Raw genomic sequence first — 27557 nt, 5'->3', positions numbered from 1 at the left:
CATGTGTCAGGTGGCTGCACTGCAAGAACGCATCTAAAATGGCCGCGGTTGCTAGGCAGGCGATGGTGGGTTTAATGTTTTTGTGATGAAAAAGACTCGTTTTTCAAGATTCAGAGCGGAATACCATATCTACGGTCCATTGTTTGAAAGAGAGTGTGTGTGAAATTATTTAAATGTGAAGATTTCGTGGTATATCGCGGGAGGAATCGTCGAAATTGTCTGTTACATCTCCGAGTAGAGAACGTGCTTCATTTGTTTTCTTTGAATTTTTTATTAAAAATTGACAAAAGTCTGCTAGCCACTAACGTCAGAATTGTGTGACTTGTGAGGTCAAGAGGTGACGTATTTTTAATATCGTGCTTGGGACTGGTAATAAACAATAACCTGTTGAAGTTTTGAGTGATCCTTCTCCAGGAATATCAATAAAAGAAGTCTCCAGCTATAAACATGAGTACAATTACAGTTAGAACACCAACTTAGACGTTGAATACTTGGCAAATACATTAACTCTTATGTGCAAAAAGTACTCACCACTCATCGAATAATAACTCAAAAAAGTTACAAAAGTTGCCATGAACATCAGCACATATTTGTGTCAGAAAATTTAGTCGAGAAGTCTTAAGTCAAGTGCGGTTAAATCTCATCTCAAATACATTTTCTGAAGCCAGCAATGTAACAACGAACTGGACGATCAACACACTGGATCGAGTTGGTTCTGGACCAGGGGGTTGCCTCGATGGCGGTGGGACACTTCCCTCCGTCGTCCCACAGCCCCCAGGATTCCCACAACTGCAGTCTGAAACTACTTCGAAAAGAGATGTGGTGGATAGGTAAGTGAGGGTTGTTGCATCAGGTCGAATAATCCAATAACCTCTTAAATAGCCCTTTCTTTGAAAATTCAATTACTAGATTTAAGACTTTGGGTGGGCTGCTACAGTCTCCTGTATAGGTACCATTACATGTTAAAAAAGATTCAAAGTTCTGTTTATAGTGCAAAAAATATGAATCTTAGTAGTTTTCTTCCTACTTGTTATTTCAAATCAAAACACATGATGATCTTAGAGTCATGTGATTTTAAAACCATATTAATATTAAAAATCACATGATTTTTAAGTCATAAGTAAGGGTTATTGATCTGAAATTAAAATAAAAAGAGTTCTTAATACCACTTATTTGAATTATTGGAGAGAAAAATTCATAATATTGACTCGTGTTTTTCTATTATATGGTGTACCTAGGTATTCACAGAGATATTCCATAATTTTTTCTGCTAAAGATAGAATTTTGTGATGTAGTGGTTTCATCAAGGGGTATAATACTGTCCAAATAGATGTAAGTTCCAACTAATGAAAAGTATCTAACTAAAGAAAAATATATTATGAAACACATGGAAATATACATAAGTGTGAGGATGAGTTTTTTCAATATTCATTATATAAATCTTAAAAATTAAACGGAGTTATGAAATCATGCCCTAAAGCTACTTATGTTTTTTTGAGAAAGTCCAGAGGTTACTACATATTTTACAAACAAAATTTTGCCCACTTCTTTAAATAATTCTGTAGGACCAAAGCATAATTGTTTCTGAAGTTAGGAAATTTTATAGAGGAGTGACTTAAAAGGTGTTATTTGCTTCATTATTTGTGATATTCAAGTCCAATTCGATGATAGCAATGGCCATGTTGTCCTAAGGGTATGGTTGGTTAGTTAGGCTTTAGTACTGCGCCACGTTTGCCAATAGAAAACACAAAAATCATGTAAATGAGTTCAACAAATTACTTTCAGTGTGAAGCAAAAAGGTTTATTCTGAGATTTACTTAGTTGTTTTAAGGTATGTGCAAAATAAGTAGGTATGTACCTGACACTATAATTTTTTAATGAAATTGTCAGGTTAGTCTTAGGGATGATTGAGGAAATGATATGCACACCTAGATGAGCATCTTTCGAGAATATAGATAGTATAAGCTTGCGAATAATTTCGATATCACACAAATCATTAACAGCTTTTTATCCACACTCTAATTTCAGTAATTGTGATCTTTCCAGATTAAAGAGAAGAATAGGTGGTTACAGACAACGTCAACAAGACTGCATGCCGCGTTACGACCAGTCCTTCACAGGGCTGTGCGAACAGAACCTGCAGGACACTCTCCACCTCAAGCAGCGCTATTTGGACGCAAAGTCCAAACGGGTATCCAAAACCAAGGATAAGAAGGAAGGAATACAGAGCAGCGTGCATGTGGTAAGTACATTTCTTCTCGGTTTTGTCCTCGATTTTGCCATTCAACATTGAAGGTCATAACTAGATCAGGTCACAATTGATTGATTGTGTCTGTACTGAGTGTTTTGCTTAAATGCTAGTAATTATTGAGGTAGATATTTTTAATTGCACATATTCAAGGTTGCACCTGTAGGAGGCAATTTGTGGAGGTCATGGAAAGTCCTATTTTTTTTTTGGTTCACAGTTACACGATGATGACATTTAAACAATATATTATTTTATTCTGTTATTTTTTGTAACTATTAGAACGTTCCAAATCAAATTTCTATGACGTCGGTGATCGACAATTGACTACTCCATCCTATGAAGTTCGAACGTGGTATGATGTTATACAAGGTGTTCTATTTATAAATCGCAAGTTAGCAAATTAACCTAAAATTTCTTCAGTACCTCGTGTCACCAGCGCGAGCATTAATAACAGAAAGGCAACGTCTTGGCATACACTCAAAACTGCCTTATTCATAGCGTCTTGTAGTAAAAGTTATCGCTGCTCCCTGAGGACGTTCTGAAGAGCTAAATTGCCATAAGCATGCGCCATGAACCAATTGAGTTGCCTTTGCAGCATGTCCCGTACAAGCCCTATGGGTGGATAATTGTGGTGACCAATTCATAAGAGTTACATTGTTGTCCCTGAACCAATGCGTAGTGGCCTGGCTAACATGTGGACGAGCATTGTCTTGCATATAGAGCAGTTATGGGCTAGTAGCATATGCAAAAGAATAACAGGTTCGAGCAAATGGTCTTGGTATCGCACTTTGTTCAGCGTTTGTGGCAAGCAAACGAGCCCAGTTCGATAATGCAATATGATACCACCCCATACCATCGTGGAACCTCCTTCATAATAATGGACTTCCTGAAAATGCTCCTATTTCACGCCAAACGCGTAGCCTTCGGGTATCAGGTCGAAATTCAGATTGAGACTCATCTGTGAATGACACATTGGCCCTCATTGTTCAATATGAGGATTTGCCAACAATTATCTTTGTTCCCTAGATTATTTTGGGCAGTGTACATACCAGAATAAGTATGTACATAAATATATAGGTTTAGATAAATTTTATCTATCTGAAATTTCGTTTTTTCATCTAGAATTTAATAAATGTGTTGCACGGTGTTTGTTTAATCATTCGGTACACTAAATGTTATTTATTTTGGACTCCCCTTTTCCTTCAAATAACATACTAAGTGGTTGAAAATCGTTGACTATTGCACAGCAGGAAGCGGAACATTTCAACTGAAATAGTCAGCGACTCCTTGAAATCATGACGTCCAGGATACTCTCGAGGTGAACTTGTTATCACGAACTGTTCAATAATAAATCTTTCTTTAAAGTTTCTATTATTTGTGCAGAAAAAAAAACCTAATCCCGATATTGTTTTAGCATTGCAACAATTAGATCAGCCAATTTATTTTTGTACTTGGCTCTCCCGTTTCATTTAATTATGCACAAATCACGTCTGTTTTATCCATTAACAAAATGATTTTTCAGCGTCTGTTAACCCGACTTCATGGGCATCCCTGTTGTTGTTTCCGTATCCGATTGCTGGTTGCATTTTGCTACGCACTCTCACACCAATTACTGTGAACCTTCCGATGCGTTTCTTACGTTCCCTGTATCGAATTGACCACGTTACAGTTAGCGACGTTATACAGTAATATCCTAGGAATTTGCATGACGTAAATATTGCTGTGATACAGCACAATAATTGTGTTGCTTTCATTTCGTTTCAGCTGGCGAGCGTGTCACCGTAGCCATTACAAAGCCAAAGACCTTTATCTCCTGCATGGCTAATGTATATTACGGCTCCAGCTACTTCGAGATTTATTAGTTTGAAGCTTTTAAAGCACTTGTCTCGGAAAGACCGTAATTTTAAGAATTCCTCGTAATGTCTCTTGTTGAAAACGGCCATTTTGGAGAAGAGCTAACTTCAGATTTTCTGTGTTAAGACACAGTACTGCTCGTTTCATCATCTCCCTTGCGACACGACGAAAACAATAGACTTCGTCGGTATCATTTTTTGGTTGGTACTTATGTTATCTCGTCGAATCCTACCTGGTAAATATCTATATTGCCTTGACTACAGGAAGCACTTCCGATGACGAAATTTGTGAATACAAAGCCTTGTTTTAAGGGGCCGGGGTCACTGTAGGTAGGTATGCATGCTATAAGCCTTAAAATATACCTCGAGGCCGGTGATTTATATGGTTGAGTTTGTGGCAATCGCAACTATGAAGCTATTTCTTTGAAAAGCTGAAGTAGATGATAGGAACTTCTACCTGTTCTTTTGACTTAGGGCCGGCACTTACCAAATTAGGCGTTCGGGAACTTCTGGAAAAACGTATTTTCCTTGGCCACTCAAAGATTTTCCAACGAGCAATTACTCCATTTGGGCAAGATTTTGGTATATTATCCATAGGTTAATTTATGCACGGCTTATCGCCGTCGCCAAGGTTCGACGACGCCATTGAATATTAGCGCATGTACGCTTTTGACCGGGATTACATTGGTGCACTGGATATTGTTAAAAATCCATTTATCATCCTTATTATTATGGGACGTATTTAATTTAATTTATCCGAAAAATTTGTAGATAGCTGACCCACAAGGTCCTACTTTATGTAGGCAGTCTGTTACATAATGAGAAAGGGTGTCGGTTGCGAGTTTAATTTGTCCGATTGCAAAACGGAAGTGGCGTAGGTATCATTCTATTGGCAACTCTGTGCTGTTGCAAAGTATTGTTTTAACATATAGAATTTTTCTTGAAATTGCCCGGGCATATTGTTCCCAGCACACATTCTTATCTGCTTTATAACGTAAAACACTGTTAGTTTATCGACTAATGAATGGGACCCAGTTCCATCAGTTTAATAAGCTTAATTCCATAATTAGCCGTACAGTTGCGCACGATGTAGGTTTGAATCGTGCCAGAAGACATTACCACTAATAGCCATATTCTAGACGATTCGGTCATATCACGATCAATACACTGCGGTGGCCTCGCAAATGTTAATAAAGCCATGTCAAATTGATCCAGCGGAGGCGATCCTGTTTTATGATCCGCTGCAGTACACTGCTTTAAACCTTGCAAACCTATAAAAAGATCTGTATTTGTTTCCATGTCGGCTCCGTGTGATGGGAAATTCCTGCTAAACAAGGCATTAACTGGAGGTTATTGCTGTGAGTTTTTCCATGTGGGAATCCAGAGCGGTTTAAGTAGGTTGCGTTTGCCTACACATATTTCTCCTGTGGAACCACTTCGGTACGATGCGAAATCCGTAGGTATAAGTCTCGTTCAAAGCATCGAAATGAAGTTCCAGCTTTTCAGCAGGCAACTCATTCATAATTGTTTTAAAATTGATTTAATTTTTTCGCGATTGCGTTCCCCATTCGAGTTAATAATAGTAATTAGGTATTGTTGTCCGTTATTTGGAACCGAGAAAAATAACTTTTGATGCATGGTCGCAGATAAAGCTGGGCACTTTTCGTAGGGGGCAAAATAAGCTTTTGAGTTTAAAAAATAAAGCTTCTTCTCGAGCTCCCAAGTGCGATCGAACCGGAACATACAGGGCGGCCCATAGTAACAGAAGGATTTGATTTATTAGGATTTGAAGGAATCGCATGTTATGAAAATCATTATGCTCTCTCCCAATTCTTAAAAATATAAAGAAATGTGTCAAAGTAATAGTTGGGACCCAGTTCCACCTGAAGCATGCAATTTCTCTTAGTCGTAGAAAACGACTTAAAGTTTTTCAAACACTGGTGTACATTGAATTTGGAGCATACTATCGACGGATATAAGAGAAAGGTATCGTTTGTCTAGTCTTGTTAAGTAATAAGTAATAAGCATTTAAAGGGAAAGAAGAAAGAAAAGTTTTAGAGTGGAGACTGAAACGCAGTCGCGTGGAAAAAATGCGGAGAACGCAAACGGTATTATAGTTGCTCTTCAATAGAACTGTATATTAGAACGGTGGTACCGGAGTCGTAGTTGCCGTACTAATTGCCAACCTTCACCGATCGTGATTAGTTATTTATGAAATCACCATTGAATTAATGGCCCAATCACTAGTGTCCCATTTCGAAACCAAACCGATTATAGGATAGATCAAAAGTTGGATAGGCATTTTACCAATCTTTTATGACGACTTCTGAATTGTACCGCTGGCTGGGAAAGGTGTAAGGATAAGGTTCACAGTCAGGGTTCTAAAGATTAAAACAATATTACACATGCAAGTGGCACGTGAGCTTGTAAATAAGCGGGCAGGGCCGGATTAGCAACAGTTAGTATCACTTATGCTACTCGGAAGATTGTTTTTTAATTTATTTTCGCCATATTTTCCTGGAAGCCCTTATTCAACCGCTGTTATGAGAAACCAGAACTCAATTATTTAAATCGAATTAATGATGGTTTAAACTTCAATTTGCTTGGTTTGATATTTCGCATTCGATTTCTCCCCTTCCCCCATGCCGATTGGCGTTATACCATCTATAAAAATTGCGACAAAAGTTTATGCAAACTTTCATTGGACGCCTACTCCGGTTATCACCAAATAGTCATATAAAAAACCAATTTTACTATGTAAATGACGTAATTAACGTAAACAGTACTGCACAGCGGTAAAACAACTCGGTCGATTTGTGGCAGAGATCGCGATCCGCGTAGCGGTGCAGGTGGTACCACCTCGTATAGCGGCGCATGGTTGCCATATCTAGCGACTTAATTTAAACTGTGTGTTTCCGCACGTTTATCAGCTGGTATGGCTTCGAATTTTAAAGTAGCGTTTGTAGACGATTATAATTAGACATTGTATTGTCGATTTTTTGAGAAGTACAAATCGTTTGTTTTTGGTAAGCGGGTCGGGACGTCATCGAATTGGTCGATATATGGTTTTCTAGTATTGTTTTCTGTCAGTTCTGCGTGGTGATAACCAAAAACGAGCGGTCGCGTCGTGCTCAAATGGTACAGCGTTACTGTCTGTGATTTTTTTGTAAATTTATCTGACAAGAGACTGAATCAAAATGTGACAACAACGGTGTTGCCTTGGTGATATCCCCTTGCCAGAAACTGGATTAGAGTGACGTCAAGGCTATGACGTCTGAGAATGGCAACGAGACCAGCGATTTGTCGCAGGTATATTTTTGCAAAATTTTTGGGCACTAATTGCATGCGTTACAGATTTACCTTCCCGAGCCGAAATTCCGTGAAAATCACCCGAGCAAGACCCAAAATATTTAGATCAGATATTCCCGATTGGAGTCCTGTGGGTTATTTCAGTAGCCATTTCGAACGTTACTTATTGGAAAATAATATAAACGCGGTTAATAATAGAATGAACTGATTTTTCCTGAAAGTACGCGATGAAGAAATTGCGAATATAAGCACGTCAGTTGCCATTGAGTATGTGTGTCACTAGGCGAAGTGTTTTGTTTTAAACAACAACATAATAATGTATTGGGACTAAGGCAGAGTTCCATTTTTATGAACACATTATGCATTTTAACTGACCGAAAAATGTGCGGTCACTGTAGGGGACGACTTTAAAATATGAGTTTCAGTCATAGATCAGGAGAAGATCTAATACGACTTATTAAAATGATCCGTCTAGTATTAATGTTTATAAATGCAGTGTGAAGAGCGAATTATTAGCACTATTACCAGTTCAATACACTAATACAGACGCTTTTATAAGGCTAGGTTGCCAGGTGTTTAGTTCTTTCAGAAATTGTGGTGAGTAAACTTTATTAGGTATTTGATGTGTGGACAGTTTTTTATGTTATTAATATCGTAACAGTAAAGCTCTCACGGAAAACTGCCCGCGCCCCTTAAATGCTTTGGCCGGAATCCGTAAATTACAGGGATTTTGAAAAGCAATTTCGTCTAGAGTCGGATTTTTTTCCCGAAGATATACAGGGTGAAGAAAAATGCACTGCAGTATGGTTACATTTCAACCCACTGCGTTTGGTAATTAGTAGACTGATGGTTATCAAAACTTTTCTATTCTGTTATACAAGGACAGCAAAAAATCTAATAAGAAACTATTCAATTTTCTGCTACTTATGGTTGCATCGCGGGTGCATTAATTTCAAGGCTCTCTTTGTAATAATGTTTATTAACCAGGTTTTAGATTTAATTTATCGTATTAAAATCGATCGCGGTATTTCCGCCATACAGGATAACTAATAAGGTTTTTAGCGGTGTATTTTTCTTCACCCTGTATGTCATTGAAGAAAATAGCTTGTGTTCAAATGCGTGGGATCCTAAAATCTAAAGAATGTAATATATTTTAGTCATTGCAGGGTTTCCCACAAAGTCTGTTTTTAAAATAGGTTGTGCTGGAGAGATCATAGCATATAAATCCAGCAGAGTGAAGAAAACAATTCCTAAAACTCCATGTTTGCCTGTTGCTTAATGTTGACTTAATGTTTGGTTTATCCAATATTGTTTGCCCAAACTTTTTGTGAATCACCACAGAAGATTGGCCTGTCCCATACGAACAACTACATAATTATATACAGGGTGGTTCAATAGTGATGCTACTGATTACGGAAAAATATTAATTTAGTATTGATTTGATTTTTTTACGAGGTTCCCCCGTAGTCGAATAGACATAATAACTAAATATGCGTTTAATATAGGTGGAGAGGATGTAGAGTTAATAGGGGTACACAAGAAAACTGAAATAGGTATTCGCATAATTAATAGTTAACTAATGCTATTAGACAATATAGTTCGCTTTGGATTTCGTAGAAATATTAACGAAGAACTATAAAACTATAATTATGAGTTTATGAAATGGTGTGAATATTATATGCGCTAAGTATTACTGGGCCACATTGGGACATTCGACCAAAAATACTTTTGTTTATACTGAAATTTCGTATTTCTTCTGTCGTAGGTAAAATGATCTTCTGCATCGAAAATATAAAAAAAAGAGGTATCCTATTTAAAAATTAAAAGTTCAGGCCATTTCCGGGCAAATCGGAAGTAACACAATATACAATTAAGCACCTTTGAGGGATATTGTTAAAGAGAGCTTAATGAGTGCATAAGTGAAAACCTAAAATAATAAGTATGTCGAACAATGCATATAACACAATAACAAAACATGTAAAAAGTAGTTCAAATGAAATTTTTTAAGATAAAAAAAAACTCAAGTTACTCTTTTATACTAAATTTTTTCCAACTCAATCCTATTTTGATTTTCCCATAATTATTCCCTTATTGATCCCCGCAAACTGCCCGGTTGCTACAACACCGCAATGGATCAAGCCCTCAGCATTGAGGATAACTATACATGTTTACAAACATGAACCACCACGGTTCTTCGTTTATTTTAAAGCTGTTCTTGTTTATTCAAATTCATTATTTTGTTATGTAAATGGATAATATACTTAAAGCGACACGTTCGGTAATTGTTTACGAAGCTTTCTAATCCGAAATGTGGTGCAATCGAAAGAGAGGTTGAACGGGTACTTGCGGTTTATCGTATATGTGCTTAAAAAAGGGAAAAGTCGAAGTTTTGTCTGCAATACAAGATAAAGCGTTCATCCCTTCGGGTCTTAAGATTTCCTTTGTAATTTGCATAATGCAAATACTAAGTTGCAATATTGGTGCAACTGAGAAATTATGTAACAAGCACGAAGGTGAGAAGCTCAGCGTCGTTATGTTTTCTATGACCTCCACTTGGTTCGCCATATTTTTGTGGGCACCCAGCGTTTGGCACTGCAGTCCGCGACGTTTTGCATAATTATTGTCCTTTGTTAAGGTTAAATTTAATGTGTCTCCTTATATTGATTGAACTGTCATGGAAGATTTATATTGTTATTGAACCATAGAGGGTCTTTAACAACAAAAAATTGAGTGCTTATGGACTTTATTTGTTTTCCATTGCAGCAACAGAAATTCCTCAAGAGGTCTGCGGACGAATTGGATTCTGGAAACCCTATCGACAATTTCGAGCCGCCAGTTAAACTTCAATGCACAACGCAGCAACATGGAACAAATCAAAACGAGGGGCTGACTAAGTTTTCCGTAAGTTTTTCGGAAGGATTTATGAACCATGCTTTCTTTGATGATTCATGCCTATATGAGAGCTTAAGAAATGTTTGAACATCTCTTATTTAATTAAAAATATATATTAATTAAGATATGAAACGTAAAACCCCTAAAGGTCCAGTTGGGCTACGGTAAGAGCGCTCGTAAATCATCAACAACTTTCCAGGTATATTTATAGGGATAAATATCGACTCTCAATGTGTATCTGTATTGTTGGAATGTTCGAAATTAAATGGCTTACGTCAAGCACTTACGTAATAAATTTATTATTTATTCTCAATTCTGTCGCTTTTAAAAACAAGTTCGCTATGTAATCTATTTTCACGTTTTCACCCTTCGTCACGTCGTCACAGGTTGTAAAGATTAATTCAATTGAATAATATTGGTCATGCCATGATTATCCATTTTCTCAATGGGCCAGTGGAGTTGGGCAAAAATATTCAAGAAAAAATGTTTGCAATAAAGCTTCCTGGGCGAGCACAAGATAATTATAACCTTTTTGGGAAAACCGTTGATTGTTCTAGTGTTTTTCATTTGTGACAATCAGTAATAACGACATATTCGTTTTTAACGACCGTGCATGACGTAACTACCGGTAATTTTGGAGTTAAAAAGTAATGCACACCGTAAAAATAAATTGCTTCAAAACAAAACTTGCGTTGTATTGATTTTTGGATCGATTTGATATTATCTAGTTTAGTTATCTGTGCATGTCGAACTCAAATAATAAAACAAATAATCCCACTGCATTTTAATCTAATGAGCCTGCAAATTTCGCTGTTAGGGTTGACAACGTTTTACAGTCCGATGGGCTTTACGTGATTTGAGTCTTTTCGCTTCATAATATTTATGGATGATTAAGTATTTTTCTAATGTCTTGAAATTGTACGGTGGCCTAGATGCTGGCCTGTTACGTATCCCCTTTTTTTTTTGTAGGTTACGTTGCATTTTATTAAATTACTGAAAATAGTCCCTAATAAGTTGTTACGTTTTCTTTTAACAACCAGTATTGCACCGCTTACATTAATTTTTTTGGTGATTGGAGACATGAATAGTTGAGACACAAATGATGCCAAGGCAACAAAGCTTACTTGTAACAATTCTTTGCTTATAAGATTATTTATGGCGTTTTTAGGTGGAAATTGTGCAGCAGCTAGAGTTTACCACGTCTGCAGCCAATTCTCAGCCCCAACAAATTAGCACGAATGTCACTGTTAAGACGCACGCCAATGCCAGCGTCAAGAGTGATATTTCTTCCCCTAAAGCCCCTACCCCCGGTACTCCAGGCCACCCACAGAAGGCTAACATTGGCCTGGACGTTGGGACATTGGTTGAATGTGTGAAGCAGGTAAGCATGTTTTGGGATGGGATGGGATTCATGTACTATACAAAATGTAGCATTCATGGAATCTAGCACTAAAATCGACGCAATAGTGTCGTGTATAAAGTTATCCGATATCCTAAAAAAAAATCGATGACAGGCATATTATGATAATAGAGGTAGTTCGTAGTTCCTAATGAATAAATGTATTAATAGGAATACCAAAATAATGATTAATAAAATAAATTATGTGAACTCGTTATTGTGAATATGACTGAAGAGGGCGATTAAAATTCGTTAATTAACCTGATGTGATATTCAATTGACGTAAGAAAATTATGTCAGTCATGCAATGATCAAAATATGGACTGAAATAAGTTCGTAGAAATGAACCATTTCTTTTTACAGCACACGATACTTATGGGGAAGCTTGTGTTTTGACGTCAAACGACGCATCCGATTATTTCCAACCATAGACAGTTTGTGAAAAAACGCTTAAAACACGATTTTCCTAGGTATTAGAAAAACAAGGTAAATCGATAAAAGAGCCGATGTAAATTGGCAAAAGCCAAATTTCTCTCGTAATACCCAGTTTATTGCTTGCTTATTACCAATTTATTGTCCTCGTAAGGCTCTGCAACGTCATATCTCTGTGAGAGCATTTCAAGCATTTATGAGATTTTTTTTAGGTTTTTACCACAGAGCAATTTATTTGATTACTTGAAATTTTAATACATGTAATAATATGACCACTTATTGGTTTACCTTTCTATTATAGATTCAAATGGTATTTTTAGAGAAAATGTGGATATTTTCAACTGTAGTTGGTTTTAAATCTTAGCAAAACAAGTCTGTAAAAATAGTAATTGGCCATATCTTAAAAAAAAAACAATAATTTACGCCTTATACGAAAAACATGGACACTAAATTCTACGATTGCTTCCTTATCATTGCCAATTCAAGGTAACAGAATGGATATCGGCTAGAGCAATAGCTTACTACGAAAAACATGTAGGTGATGCACGGTTTGCTAAGGTACATTTGGTTACGTTTCGGAAAAGTATACTGAAAAAAATCCACGAAACACACTAAATAGTTATTTACGTCACAGGTCCAGTACGTGACTTGTTTCATTATGTGTTCTTTATTGGAAAGTTGGGTACTAGACAACACCTAATGTGTGCATTATTTTAATTAATACTGTCGCCTGATTGTTTTTTGTCAAAACGAACAATGTTTCTTGCAAATATGGCGAATTTACTATTTGTCTACATTAGTCACTTTGGCACAGTCGAACACAATTAGGTATTTATCGAAACCTGCCAGGGTCAAATTCATTTGATATTTATTTTATAAATGTGCCACTGTTTACGTGCAAAAAAGTGAATATCCCATGTTTCAAATTATCTTTAGGTTAAAATTAATGCCCATTGTGGTTATAGTGAGAGGAAAATATTTTGCATTTTTTGAAATAAACCAAATTTATTTTTGTAGTTCTCGCTTGTCGCTAAAATTAATTTTTATTGCTTTTTTATATCTAATATGTTTACTAACGGATCATTACTGCACTCATTTTTATTCGAAAGAATTTTGAAACTTACAACCTTGACGCCACGAATATAATAATACGTATGTTTGTAGTATCCAATAATCAAGAAAGGTAGGTAGGTCAGCTGAGCTGGGGATTTATTATTGTTTAAGGAATTTATGGCTTGAATAGATTACCTGTTTTTTGTAAAATCCTCTGCAAGGATATCTAAACTACAGTAATGAAAAACTTATTAAACATGAAGGTGCACATTTCAATCGGCCACGAAGAAACTACCAATTCATAGGGATATAATTATTCGATTTATTTGTGAGTTATGGCGTTTAGATGCGTAAAATCTCCTATATCTTTCACGAGTGTTTATATGTTGATGCCTGCTGCTTTTCCTGCGAAAATCGGAAAAATTGTTAATAAACTATACGAACTTAAGTGATTATTATATCTGTGTTGCTTCGGAAAGATTCCGAGAATGCTGCTTTTTGTTTTGACTGATATCAAGTTAGTTTATGGTTTTTTTAATTGTGGAGACTTTTTGCAAGCCCTAACCTTCCATCTGGTAATGAACGTTGGTATCGGTTGCTAAGTGGATGAATTTATAATTTTTTTAATCATGAATGGAAAGTTTCTATGTTGTGGTAAGGAGTACAGGAGTTGAATTAATTGCTTCGCGGTTTTGCATCTTAGTTGTTTGAAATACAAAAAAAACACATCTAAATGTCGATGACAAGAATCTTGTACTTCCGTGTGTTTTGCCAGGAATGGAGAATTCAAGTAGAGACATTAGCACTTAAATCTTGGAATTACTCTATAGCATTTGAAGATCTAACATTTGAGGCAGAGGCGGACTTGAGATTTTCTAATCTGAGCAGTATTGCTGCGGAGCTAAAGAATAAGCTCTGCACAATAAGGATAATGAAATATCTGTGCTCGAAGAGAAATATTGGAATTAAATGGATTGCTTAAGAACCATTGAGGAGAATAACAGTTGAAGCAATTCGAATTTTGAAGATGAACATCTAAGTGTAATAAAGGAAAATAAACTTTCATTAGACTCCTGCTGCGATTTTGAGTGTGGCGACTTGGCATTGCGACGAAGGTTGGTGCAAGATCAGTTTGCGTGGTTGGTTAGTTTTGTGTCGAATTATTGCTGATGGTTCGGTGGATAATTTTGACGTGAGTACTATGAATGGTAAAGAAGGTAGAATTTTATTGGCGACTGACCAGATGGACCAAGATATTGAGAGGTGATTCAGATCCTATTATTCTGACCTATGACGAATTGAAATTTAAATTATCCCATTTTTGTATTACATTAAAATGTTTGTTTATGTGGAAAAATAAGGTATTCCAAATAGCAATCTTTGTATCGCGATGTTCCATGGTTACCACCTTACAAATAATAGGAAATTAGATATGTGTCTCTAATATTGTAAGTAAAAAAGCGACTTCTCGTTGTTTACTCACTGTTTTTTTTCCAGGAACCCGATAACGATTTCGCTGACTTGGACCAATGCGCGGCGGCTCTGGAAAAAGACGCCGCTGCAAATGGCGGTGCCGGTTTTGGTGCCTCGTTTCCAGATCTCATGGGGGACGACACAAACGATGAAATAATGTCGTCGGCCGCCTTCAAGGATCTCATTTCTGACATCAGCAATTACTCGGATTATCCTGAATTGATGAAGGAGTTTGATTTTGAAGACAAACCTTCAGACACAGGTTCCAATAATGTAGCAAATAATTTAAAAGTTGAGGAGAAACCTGAAGGAGCTCAACAAGCTCAACATAACAGTAATGACGCTACAAAGCCTGTTCCAAGCCCACATTTGGGCAATCAAACCAATTTTTCCCCGCCGGTGTTTGAGAAGAATCCTACAGCGGCCGTAAATGCCCGTCTTCCATATTCCAACATGGATTTTGCCAAGACCGAACTGAGTCCTGCAGCTCAAACTTTGAAGCAAATGGCCGAACAGCATCAGCACAAAAATCAAATGGGATTGAATTTCAATCCGGGCAATCGCGTTCCAAATGCAAGATCTCCGTATTCCGATTTCCAATTCCAGGGAGGCGAGTATAGCAATCCAGGCTCCAATCCAAACTTCCACAAGAACAGTTCCGGATTCCCACAACCGGACATGATCAAACAGGAGATGATTTTCCCGGTATAATTGTAATAATGGTTGAAATTGTAGTGCTGACTGATATGTTTAGGGAAACGAATTCAACGATATGAAGCGAAAGAACAATCCTGCAGCTGGAGTGTATTCTAAGCAGTATTCTCCCTATGGGAGCCCGGGACCTGGCGGCAGTCCAGGTTTTCTACCTTCGGGTAGAGGCAGCTGCCCGCCACCGAATTCTGGGTCTTTCGGGGGCGGAACGCCTCCTCGACCTCCCTCCGGGTCTGGCAGTGGGAATGCTCAGGGCCCAGGAGCAGCATCTGTGCAGATTAATCAGGCACAGCAGTTGAATATCAATCAGCATGGTCCGATTCAAGTACGTCCATTTTTCTTTGCAGCACTGAATATACATTTTTATTGAAGTTAAAAGACGAATACATTACTGAAAAGGGAAAGGTCGCATTTAAATTAATTTCAGTTGAATTTTAATACTTTTAAAAATGTATGATCATATGGCTACCAATGAACTATCGAGTACGCACATGTCTAAAATACTTCTTCATCTACTTAAAAATCTGGTTATAATTATTAAGAAATTCACTATCTTTAAATATTTTCTGGCTAACTCTGGGGTACGGAATTTATCAGCGACATTGTCTTAACAACGGTCTCTCGGGTGATTTGTGAGCGGCCATTCAGCTTGGATATATTTTACCTTCTTGAATTACAGTAACCAAGAAGCTTCCCCTTACTTTGATTTATTGCAGGTTCGGTTAAAATCGAACATATTTCAATGTCGCATTTGGCTCTTTAGTGAGAATACTTCCTTGTCATCAGTTTTATTATATTCGAGACCCCTAAGACACCGCCAAGAGTTAACCATAGTCTTATTGAGGAATTTTTGCATCATTTACATGATTTGAATTCCAATGTTTACGCAATTATAAGTAACATGGGCTCTAAAAATAAGCTTATACTTTTGCCTGGATTTGTCCTTAAAAATTATTGTGGGCGTATTATTTTTAGATTTTTAGAGTAGAGGTCTACGTTTACGAGAGATGTTCTATTAATAATCGAAGTAGTGGCCATTGAGAGATTAATTAATAGTGGTCCAGGTGTTTATTTTTTTTTAAGACAAATAAATAAAGTATTGGAAATTTTATTTCTAACATAATTTTGATGAAAATAGCGATATACATGGTGTCCCTGAAGAGACTGTGCAAGGCTTGACTAAAAAATAAGGCGTTCTAGACAAACTTACCTATATCCAATGTTGTTTCGTTTTGCCACTACAAGGCGCTAAAGTTTTCAAATTACTATAGTTTTTTCGAAATAATTGCTAAACGTTTTTTCAATTTTCAATGATAGATTCCAAGTTTATTGAAAATGTTTCTGATAGGTTTCTGCCGGTCAACATTTGCATCTCAGTGCCGACGTTAAAGGAAATGTTTCCATCGCAGCTCAGCAAGGCATGCAATTTTCGCATGGTCCAAATCCAGGAGAACCGCATGCTTCCCAAGCAAGCGCGGCGAACCCTCAGCACAGCCCTATGGCTTCAGCCCAACATCAAACCGGACCAATGCCCAATGGTGCTCAGGCGTCAATGAATCAGGTTAGAGAGTCAATTTAATGCTATTTCCTGGATAAGATACATGTGTATTTACGGCTTATGTAACGACACAAACTGTTTTATTTTCAATAAAACGTATCACCATTATAAACCTATCAGTTCTAAATTTGATTAAATTATTCTAGAATTCTTCCCAAATGGGAGGTAACCCTATGGGACCGCAAATGAACGGAGCTCAAATGGGTGGTCAAGGAGGGGGACTCGGAGGAATGCAGAACCCGGGTAGTGCAATGGGTGGTCAATCTGGCATGCAGGGAGCAGGTAAATAATTTTTGATTTGGCTATTTCATTTCCGTCGAAAGGATTTTTAATCGAGCGTCATTTATTTATCGATGTAACCTTCTGACCAAATGAAACGGATCATTGAAATTTTTAGGGTGATTTTTAAGTCTTATGGCATGGATTTTCTTTACCCAAATAGAAAATTAGGTGTATTAACTTACTTTATAACAAAATTGATCACTGGAATTAAGGGATGGCAAAAGCCAAAATTTTTGATGATATTCAGTTTTTAAAACGTTCAACTTTGACCACGTTAAAAATTGAAACGCTTCCTTTCATTTGGCAACATGTTTATTAGAAGTTTTATTATTGAAATTAGGTGGCTTTCAAGGTGGTCCTGCTGGCATGCAAGGTGGCCCAACAGGGATGCAAGGTGGTTTGGGTGGCATGATGGGCAGCCCTAACATGCCTCATGGAAATGTAATGTCCAGCCATGTAGACTCCTACTCTATGTCCCAGACGCAAACCATAAACTTTACTCAGCAAACGTTAAGAAGAGGCGGTGGCCCTGGAGGTAAACCCTCCCGTCCTAGGGGCGAACGCATGAATCAAGGTTTTGGCATAGGAATGGTTGCTCCGATGGGCGGACCGGGACAAATGGGGCCGGTTTCTACCCCCATGGGCTCCCGGCTTGTGCCCAGCCAAGTGTTGGAGCAACAGAAGATGCAACAGATATTCCGTGCGCAACAGGCGTTGCAGCAGCAGCAACAACTTAGGCCTCCTCCGCCTGAATACAAGGCCAGCGCTGGGTTGGGGCAAGGTATGCAGCCTAGGTATGCTGCTCCTGTACCGCCGAATATGCGGAGATTACCGCATCAGCCCATTCCACCTTCTGGTGAGTTATTTTAAAAAAATCACGATTAAGTATAATAGTCAATAAAAAAACTTTATTTTGTCTGCTGCCACTACGACAACCAGCACAATTGCCGGAAATGTTTGTGAAACATTCACGATTTCATTTAACGGTCAATAAGAAAATTTACCAGAAATGTACCATCATTGTAACACAATTTTCTTTGTATCCAGGTCCAATGATCCGATCTAACATATATATGTTGCAACAACAACAGCAGCAGCAGCAACAGCAACAAATGTCGGGAAGGGCGATGTATGTTCGACAACCAGGGCCAATGGGTGCAATTGACAGTATTCAACAAAACAGTGCTGATTGGCGGCATTTGCTGATGTCGCAGCAGCAAAATGCTAATTTTGGGAATATGAGACCTGGTTTTCAAGGGGGTAAGCGTGAAAACCTCTTTTATCAACTTAAATTACAATTTTAACATCAATTTTGGTGTAACTGAGATTATGAGTTTCTAGCCTGGTTTTTATTTTGGATACAAATTTTAATTGAATATTCTGTATTACTCATAGGCGGTTTTAACATGAACATGGCCGGAGGTTCGATGCAACAGATGACGGCTTTACAACACCAACAACAGCAACTGCGTGTGCAGCAGGCCGGTATGAGTGGGCCGCAGGGAAATATGGGCCACATGATGGGCGGTCAAGGGGGGCCGATGGCTCAAATGAACTCGATGAACCAGGCAATGTTACATATGCAACAGCAGCAACAGTCGTTATTGCAACAACAGCAGCAGCAACAAAATTCTCAAGTAAGTTTAAAGTTTTAGAAGTGTAAATTAATGTTTACCTATCTTGTGCTTCTTGCCCCGTTTCATTACCACTCTTCAAATCTACACGTGGGAAATGTAGTAGGGGAGGGTGCTAAAACATACTATTTTACAACTTTTTTTATATTAGATGTCAATGTCGAGCATCCACATGCAACAGTCCCAAAGCATCTCAGTAAACAACCAATCTCTTCACCAACCCCAACAGCCCTCCAATGGAATGCTTTCAAACGCGTCTTCCAATCCCAATTCGAATAATGGCAGTTTGGCGGCCTTCAATCCTCAGGCCAACGATTTCAATTTCGAGTTCTTGGATAATTTGGGAGGCACGGCAGACACCGCCCAGTTCACCGATCAGGAATTACTGAATTCCTTCGACACGGACGCGGCATTTACCTTGGATTTTTAAGGTAACTATTACGTAAATGCGACAAAATATGGTCGTAGGGCTGATGCAAAAATTTAGTTATTTATTACCAAGAAGGTTAAAAGCGTCTTCCGAAATTTTCACGGAGGACTTTACTTACATCTCCCGTATTTTATAGAGTGATATTAGGGAATTGTTAGGAGAATCGCCAATGTTTAATTTAAATACTTTGTGTGTATTTGTCCTATAAAGTTTCTTAAAATGGTGTGAAACGAGCACACTCCTGGCAATTTTCCCTGCATTGACATATTATGAGTATTGAGGACAGTCATGTAATTCTGTGTTTGTTATTATTTTTGTATATAGTTTTATTTTTCTATAAAGTTTATTATTTTTTATGATAAATGTGTTCCGGATTTTAGTTTTACATGCTGTATTGTGTTTTAAGGGCACGTACTATTTTATAAAGATGGAAGACGACTATTGATTCTTGAATTAAGGGGGCTATTCGAGCGAGGCGATTGAAAATGTTTGTATATTTTTGGCAGTTGCAGGTGACAACCGCACTGTATTGATATTTGACTCGAATAGTAATAAGTAAATAATTTATTCCCCAAAATTGACGTCAAAATTAACAAAACTTATCAACAAGCATGTTAACGTCACACCTTGGAAGAATTCGCTTTCCATAATATTCGAAACGAACAATTTCTTATATCAACCAGAAACAGTATCAACAATACAAGTATTAGTCTTTTCTGAAATTTTGTTCATTAAGAAAACTTGCAAATGCAGTCTTTATAGTCGATGATTTTTTTACCCTGTACAAAGAATTATAATGTGATTATACTTTTATTGAGGCTCTCTAGGTACGTTAGGAACATTGCGTGTCTCGTTAAGTTTGTGTGGGTGGGGTAAAAACAGACCAAAATTAATTATTTTTTCCACCCCTATACTTAGACGTAAAAGTGTTTATTTGAATAGAAGAATTGATTTGAACACTAGGAATATTATAAATCGAGTTCTAATTTGTTTGTTTTGCTCCCTTCAATGACGTTTACCGATTGGTTTCTGATCATTTCAAGTGAATTGTTACGAACATACTTGGGTCAATGAAAGTAATTTCTATTCTTTTATTTTTTCCAATTTATTCCTTTTCAATCTCAGATAATCTTTTAACCTTTTTTTATTTTTAATCGATGATGTAATCACCATTGTTATTAATGACCTTTAGCAGTCTAGTGTGGAAAAGTTGAAAACCTGATGCATAAAAATCAATTGGTTTTTAAGAGAAATATCTCGAAAGGGTATTTTGGAGGTCATTCAAGTATTCGAATTTTTGGTCACATAGAAAGTGTGATAGTGACGGGAATAAACAGAAATCCGATAGTACAATGTCGGGCGAGTATGATGACGCAGTGTGATCTTGCATTATCCTATTGTAAAATAACACGTTTTCTGTTGATAATCACTAGACATTCTTTAATTAATTATTAATTTACTATATCCAATTGGTCACAATAGAATTCTGAGTTCACAGTTTGTCCACGTTCCAGTCCTTCAAAATGGACGATTCCGCGAATACCTCACTGAACACATACAAGCACCTTTTTGGAATTTGAACTTAGCTTGGCAATATTTCCTGGCAATTCGTTTGAAGAGAGCCACTGACTTTTGCGCTTTGTATTGTTATACAGGACCCATTTTTCGTCCCCAATGATTAAGCGATCAGAAAAGGCTTCTGTATTGTGCCGTTCAAGCAATAAATTGCATGTGGTAGATCGGTTAGCTTTGTTTCTTTCTGATAGGTTATGTGGGACCCAAACACCTGCTCCACTTACTTTACCAATGTGTTGCAATGTTCTTGGATGATTGACCAAAGTTGATTAACGGTGATTGATAATTTCTCGATTGTCTGATAAAGATTTGCTTCAACTTCCTCTCTTAATATGTCATTCTCTAAAGTTATTAGTCTTCTTGATTAGTACGAATCGGAAAGATTAAAATTACCAGATCTGAACTTACAAAACTACCCTTGTTATTTACGAACGTCTACGCACTTGGATATTGCAATGTTGTTGTGTTGTGTTGAATATTGCAATGTGTTGGATGTTGAAAATGTTTTTGCTAGTAACTGTGTTACTGCCCTTGTGATGTGTAAATGGCATATAACTCCGGATCTGTATACAATTCACGATAAAATTTCTCGATGCACGTCACAGTCTTAAGTGACGACAACGTTACTACTTTGTTAAAAAATCAATAATGAACGCGGCAATTACCCTTTTTGTTCTTAGGTGAAAAGTTTTGACAGTAATACTGAGAAAAGGATCTGGAGTTGCAAATCAAAGTTGTCTAAAAAATCTAAAACATTAACGGCAACGTCGTAAATTAAGATGCCGTGTCGCCAATCTAAAGATAATAAAAGTCGTATTTAATCAATGTTTACAAATTTAATTGAACTAATTATTTGCTATAATTGTGTTAGTTATAAGTAAGATAAAAAAATTTCGTAGCATTTTTGTTCTGTAGGCCAAACTTGAGCGTTTTTAGTTTAAATTTTATCCTGTCACGTTTGCAGTCGTGTTCATTGATTGCTGATTTTCTCCTCAATTTTAAAAACTATTAATTTTTTACTCGGTAGTGAGATTTGATTTCTTTAGTCAATGAAGGAAGAATATAATTCTAATTGTAAGTAATCCGAATAACCTTCAACTAACGTAAATTAATCTACCTAATAGCCCTTAACTTCGCTAAATTTAATCAGAAGGTAACTTCCATTTCGCCTTTCCACTTTTTCTCCGGAATATCCTCCTTTGGATTATTTTTGTGATTTTTCATAAGTATCTGCCCCACTTTTCTCCTCGCTTTTGCATCTTTCCTAATAGTTCTGCCCAACTTCGTCTGTACTTTGAACAAACTCTTTCTCACCCACGGTCTTCAGATGATTCTCATAGTACACTGCAAAATTACCATTTTTCAAGTACATCTTGGATTAGGGCAAGGAGTTTGTTCATCTTTATACTCGTATCTCTCAATTTCTGTCAGTTACTGAGCAGCAACACCTATCTTCCTTATTTCTTCTTTGAAATATTTTCCTTGTGATTTCTTAGCTTTATGCGTCCTTTGACCAAATACCCTTTTTCGTCACTCCTCTTTTGGATGATTTCATAATCAACCACAAAATTGCCAACTGCTAACAAAACAACAATCAACAACTAAAGGCCATAAATACTCTTGAGCTTCCATTTTCAGTTGGTTTCGATTACTGTATATTTACGTGGTCAAAGAACACTGTGAGTGAATTATTCGTTCTGTCCTAAATAAATCTTCCCAACAGCATTTAAATTAGCTATTAAATTAGCTAATGGCACTCTACATCACAGCTTAGTTTAGTCACAGAGCACTAAATCCCATCTTCCTCAGTCATCTTCCGAAACGTTCTTTTTGGAATTTCCTGTCAAGAAATGTCTCTTTTCTCACCGACATCTTCAATTTACTATTAAGGATTTTATCCCGCTTTGTCCGCACTACCAGGTACCCCAAAATATTCTGTAATTTTTTTGTTACAGGGAAAGGCTAAGTAAACGAATATTTTAAATATTATTTATTTATCAAAAAAATCATTTTAATTCTCCAAAACCTTTTCCCAACGTGAGTCAAGGTCCTGAACTCTTTTTTTTTAATAAAAATCTGGTGATTTGGATGAGATAAAGTCTTTCAGGGCTGTTTCCAAGGTATTGAGATTTGAATACGTTTTCTTCACATACTGTTGTCCAGTGCTCACACAACAGGTGATAGTCAGAAGATGACAAATCAGGAAAGTATGACGGGTGGAGTATAGTTTGTTTTACACCCAATTGTTAAGAATTCTTCCTGCGTGAGAGAAGGTCGAAATTAACGCAATGTTTCATGGGTTCTATTAAGTATAGGTGTATACATATCTACTATAATTGAGTCGTCTTGTTTGAGGAGCTCGAAATGAACAATACTTTTAAAAGCCTTAAAAACAATCAGTAAAACTTTCTTTGAATGTACTAAATCTTTAGGAGACATTTTTGCAGGTTAATCTTTAGAGAGTCATTGATAAGGTCGTCTTCTGTTATAGTACATAACCCAATACAAAACCCATTTTTCATCACAAGTTATGATGCAATAAAAAAATTGTCCATCTTTTAACCTAGACAAGAGAGAAGATGCGATGGACAAGCGACGCAATCGATTGTGGCCGATCAGTTTGTGATGCACCCATTTGTCGGGCTTTTTGGTCTTACCGAATTGATGATGGTGGTTTTTGATTGTCGTTTTTTAAACACTGTGTGGCTATTTCTGCACAAGTTTGGCGTGAATCAACTTTAATGATATTGGTCAATCACGGCTTCCAGTCTTGTATTTCGAGTATCATCCGCGAGAGATTTAGCTCCGTTGCTAAATGTTGAGAACCAAAATTCTATCTTTCGATCTGAGAGGGCATTCTCTTCAAACACCTAATGCGGTTTACGTACTGCCTCTGTGGCTTTTAGGCCTAATATATACTTGCAAAGCAAAATTGAACGAATTTGTGTCTACGGTGATCACCGTAATGATTTTCATTCGGGCTCAGAATGTTACCTGGTTTCAAGTTCGGTTGGCCATGTTCGCTGACAAAACTAACATTAATCGTAAATGAACCCGGTTTGTCTATCATAATGGTATAGAACTTACAGGTGTGCAAACATGGGTTTAAAAAAAACGACAGAACTTCTACGGTACCCGATAAATTCCTTTTTTGTCACGTTTCTTCATGTGGGTTTCATCACACGTTGGAAAATCACCAACTTGCAGTTGCATCCCAGATCGCATTGATTCGTGTTTCTTTTTATCAGACTTAATTTAGTTCTAAGCCAAACTGACGCTTCCCTGTTATTTCGATTGCAGGAAAACTAATAATGTACGGTGTGCCCAAGGTAAAAATGTAAAGTTCATTGCTATAGAATGCAACCCTGCCTCGGGTGCAATAGCTTGAGCTACTGGCGCGGAAAAATGATTTTCGCAGATATTTTCCTCAATATTTTCTTCGGCAGCATAAAAACATGAAAATATGCTCCTGTGATTAGCGCGTGAAAAGTACTTTCCTCACTCCTACGAATGTTAAATATTCATTAAAGATGTCTCTTTTATGCAATAATTATTGGTCTGTAGTTACCCCCTGTATAAGCAAACTGAGTTGTAACAAAAATTACAAGTCCTGATGTAACTTCAGGTTAGTCATCTAATGGTAAAATAATACAAACAATATATCAAAAGGTCAGTTATACAATGTTTCCAGTTTATTCGCGGATTATTATAAGGCCAGTTTCGATCGCATGTACGATTAATCAGCGATAGGCTGTTGAGGGACACAACCGTCCACTAAAGTCAAAAACATACATATACTGCAAATGAAACTATATCTAAATGTGTATAAGTTCTAACATCCTGTGTCGCATTTTATTCATCAATCAGCTCTCTTACCAATCGTCGCAAATTGGCGACGGCTGGTGGTCGCTCAAGGGGCCAAAACCGCACCGAATAAAATTCGACAAACGTCTGTTTAATAAAAGTATTACAGCGGTTTCTTCAAAAAAATATCTATAAGTATTCTCTTTATGGTAGGTCATATCACAAGTGCAAAACTGTTTAGGGAACATTTAATATTTTATAATATTGTGGGGCAATCGCACTGATCCCTGAGGGAATTTAACTATTATCGCTTGCGTAGTCAATATTAGGTAAACCTTTAAAGAAACGTCATTTAGATTGAGAAGTTTTCAAGTAGCTTGTTTAAACAAAGTGTATCATAGGGAATATGTTAATATATGATATCTAGAAGAGGCGTAAATGTGGGTGCGGCAAATACTAAGATATCAGAGACACTGTGTGTACTTAGAACTAACCAATGTTGAGGGTGCCCATATTTACGTCGGAGGAAAATAGGAGATCTCGATTATAATAATAGATTTTAGGGGGTTATGTTACACAATATATAACCAAACTGTAACGTAGGATAATTTCTTAGGGAATTTTTCCGATGCTCTTGTCTTCTTCCATTCTTTTTCGTCGAGGTTATGATTTCTATTGACCACATTCCATTCGTCTCCTCTATATGTTATTGCTATAGAAGCGAAAATTAATTCCATTAAGTTCAGTATTTACAATTGAAAATATTTTTGTAAATATTCCTTTTAAGTCTTTATTTGTATATTTTCCGGTTAGCTGTTGACATATCGTGTAAGTTTCGTGACGGACCACTGTTTTATTTTTATATATCCTAATTTATACGTGTACTTAGGAAAATCAAATTGTTATATTCTAATGATTTTTGCAGACATACAAGAGTTTATATTGTGAGTATATTTACCAATGTTTTGTAAAGTTATTTAGTAATGCGTACTTTACATTGTAAAATCCTTATCTAAAAACAGTCGACTAAGTTGGACTGAGTAATACAGTGCCTGATATTCTGGGGCAGGAAATCTCATATTTACTGTTATTTTTATATGAGGGTTGTACGGTGAAACGTATTATATTACGAAATATATTTCAAACAATATACTTAAGAGTTTATACCATGTTTGTTGTTTTATTTCGCATCAGTGGCCGTGAAGTCTTTTTTGAGATGATAAGAAAGGCCATTCCGAACACGCTCTCTGAGCCTCGGATGCCATAGGATAATGTGAGCACGGCTTCTTAACCTTTTCGGTACTAAATCCCGTAAGCCTTTCTGATGTAGAATACCTACATACTACAACGTTCAATTCGTTTTTCCATACTAAATACTTTTTTACTTGTGAGGTTAATATTTTCCCGTTATATTACATCTGTGGAATACAAAATAGTAAATAAAAGCAAATATAATGATGTTGAAGGCGTGTCCAACGAAAAAAAATAACTTGTCACGTTTGAATTTTCATCCGAAAACAATCCATCAAATAGCTCGTCCTCATTATCGCTATTTCCGAAAATATCTGAAAGTTCTTCAATCGTATATACAGGGTGATTCTTAACTTATACTCATAAACTTGGGAAATTATAGCTGAGGCCAAATAATGATTGATAGTGAAAAAATGTATTAAAATACCTAGTTTTGGAGATATCAATTTATTTCAAATAAAAATAAAATAAATTGCATTTAATTTATCATGGTAATTGTTCGAAGTTATTTCCATATTTTTCAATACACAGTTGAATTGAGATACCAAAAAAACTATCAGGTAACATTTTTTATTTATAAAAACTAAGAGAGGTAAACAAGTCAGGACAATTCACGTCTCGGATGATACCTTTGAGTATAAAGATCTGGTGCAGCCACTGAATTTTGATGTGATTCGTCGTATGCTGATATCATATTCATAAGTTCTTCGTTTTGAGAAATTATGCGCCATGTTTTTATTCTAATCGCGTGAAAATAAATTCGAATACGACCACAACTGAAAACACAGTACTGCCAAAGATACCGTAAAACTTGGTACTTAAGGGCTTTGCAACATGAAAAACTTACACAAATAAATTTCATCTTTATCTTTTATTATAACTAGTTTCCATAATCAAATACGTATGTATATACCCTCTATTGTTTAGCCCTATATTAAATTAGAATAAACCATTAGTCGTAAAGATGGAGAGTCTGTTTATCATCTTGGCTGAAACATAAAATGCAGAAAACGACTCACCTATCAGTTTTGTCCTAACATAAGTGTGAATAGAATGATTTAGGGTTGCGAGCGTGGGAAGAAGGTAAAATGGTGTGTGTTAATTCTTTTGAAGATAAACAGATGCACTCGGGGGTAACCCTGATGCATCTTGGGTATGGGGGCATTCGATTCCCAAAAAGGAGAGAATAAAGTTGTTTGAGGACACGTGCGTGTATTTCATTAAAAATAAAACCTACCTGCTTTAACACTTTGTATTTATTAGCACATGCAAGTCGTTATTGACGATTTGTTTTTTAAATATGTTTTTTTTGCGAAGTGATCTTCAGTTGTATCCTGCAAACCTTAACACCCTGCGGACATTTTCTGGATGCACATTTTTTCTTGTTTTTAACGCCATCTACACAGCCAATGGAGAGACACTAGTTTTTAGGGTTTCTTTAATTTTTTTTGTATCGCACTTGAAACTTCACGCAAATTTAACGCTTTTTGTCGTCCTTTTCTTGGCTTATTTAATGTTTCCCAACAAAATGTATTTTTTAACAAAGGATTGTACTGTTGAGCGGTTTTACTCACAATTTTACTTATTGCACCGTAAATTTTTTTTCCCAAAATAATTTTATTATTATTTCTACTTCTTATTATTACTTCTCTC

At 36.6% G+C, this 27557-nt stretch overlaps 1 protein-coding gene across 4 annotated transcripts; it reads left to right on the top strand.

Annotated features, from left to right (window-relative positions):
• On the top strand, nucleotides 1-25822 carry mam (mastermind). Of its 4 annotated transcripts, XM_066400899.1 has the most exons (13): nucleotides 2-830; nucleotides 2047-2242; nucleotides 10174-10311; nucleotides 11471-11683; nucleotides 14684-15364; nucleotides 15414-15695; nucleotides 16719-16931; nucleotides 17075-17210; nucleotides 17551-17745; nucleotides 17797-18066; nucleotides 18258-18470; nucleotides 18606-18847; nucleotides 18996-25822. In XM_066400899.1, exons 2-13 carry the CDS (start codon nucleotides 2093-2095, stop codon nucleotides 19272-19274), a joined length of 3012 nt encoding a protein of 1003 aa, XP_066256996.1. In that variant the 5' UTR covers nucleotides 2-830; nucleotides 2047-2092; the 3' UTR covers nucleotides 19275-25822. The 4 variants fall into 4 exon arrangements, with proteins under 4 accessions (XP_066256995.1, XP_066256994.1, XP_066256996.1 ...); XM_066400898.1 differs by having other exon boundaries at nucleotides 1-830; nucleotides 17563-18066; XM_066400897.1 differs by having other exon boundaries at nucleotides 1-830; nucleotides 17551-18066.
• The last annotated feature ends 1735 nt before the right edge of the window (nucleotides 25823-27557 follow it).

The sequence above is a fragment of the Euwallacea similis genome, chromosome 21, assembly GCF_039881205.1.
Source record: "Euwallacea similis isolate ESF13 chromosome 21, ESF131.1, whole genome shotgun sequence".
NCBI lineage: Eukaryota > Metazoa > Arthropoda > Insecta > Coleoptera > Curculionidae > Euwallacea > Euwallacea similis.
The sequence above is the reverse complement of the archived record's forward strand: the minus strand, read 5'-3'. Positions and strand labels throughout refer to the sequence as shown.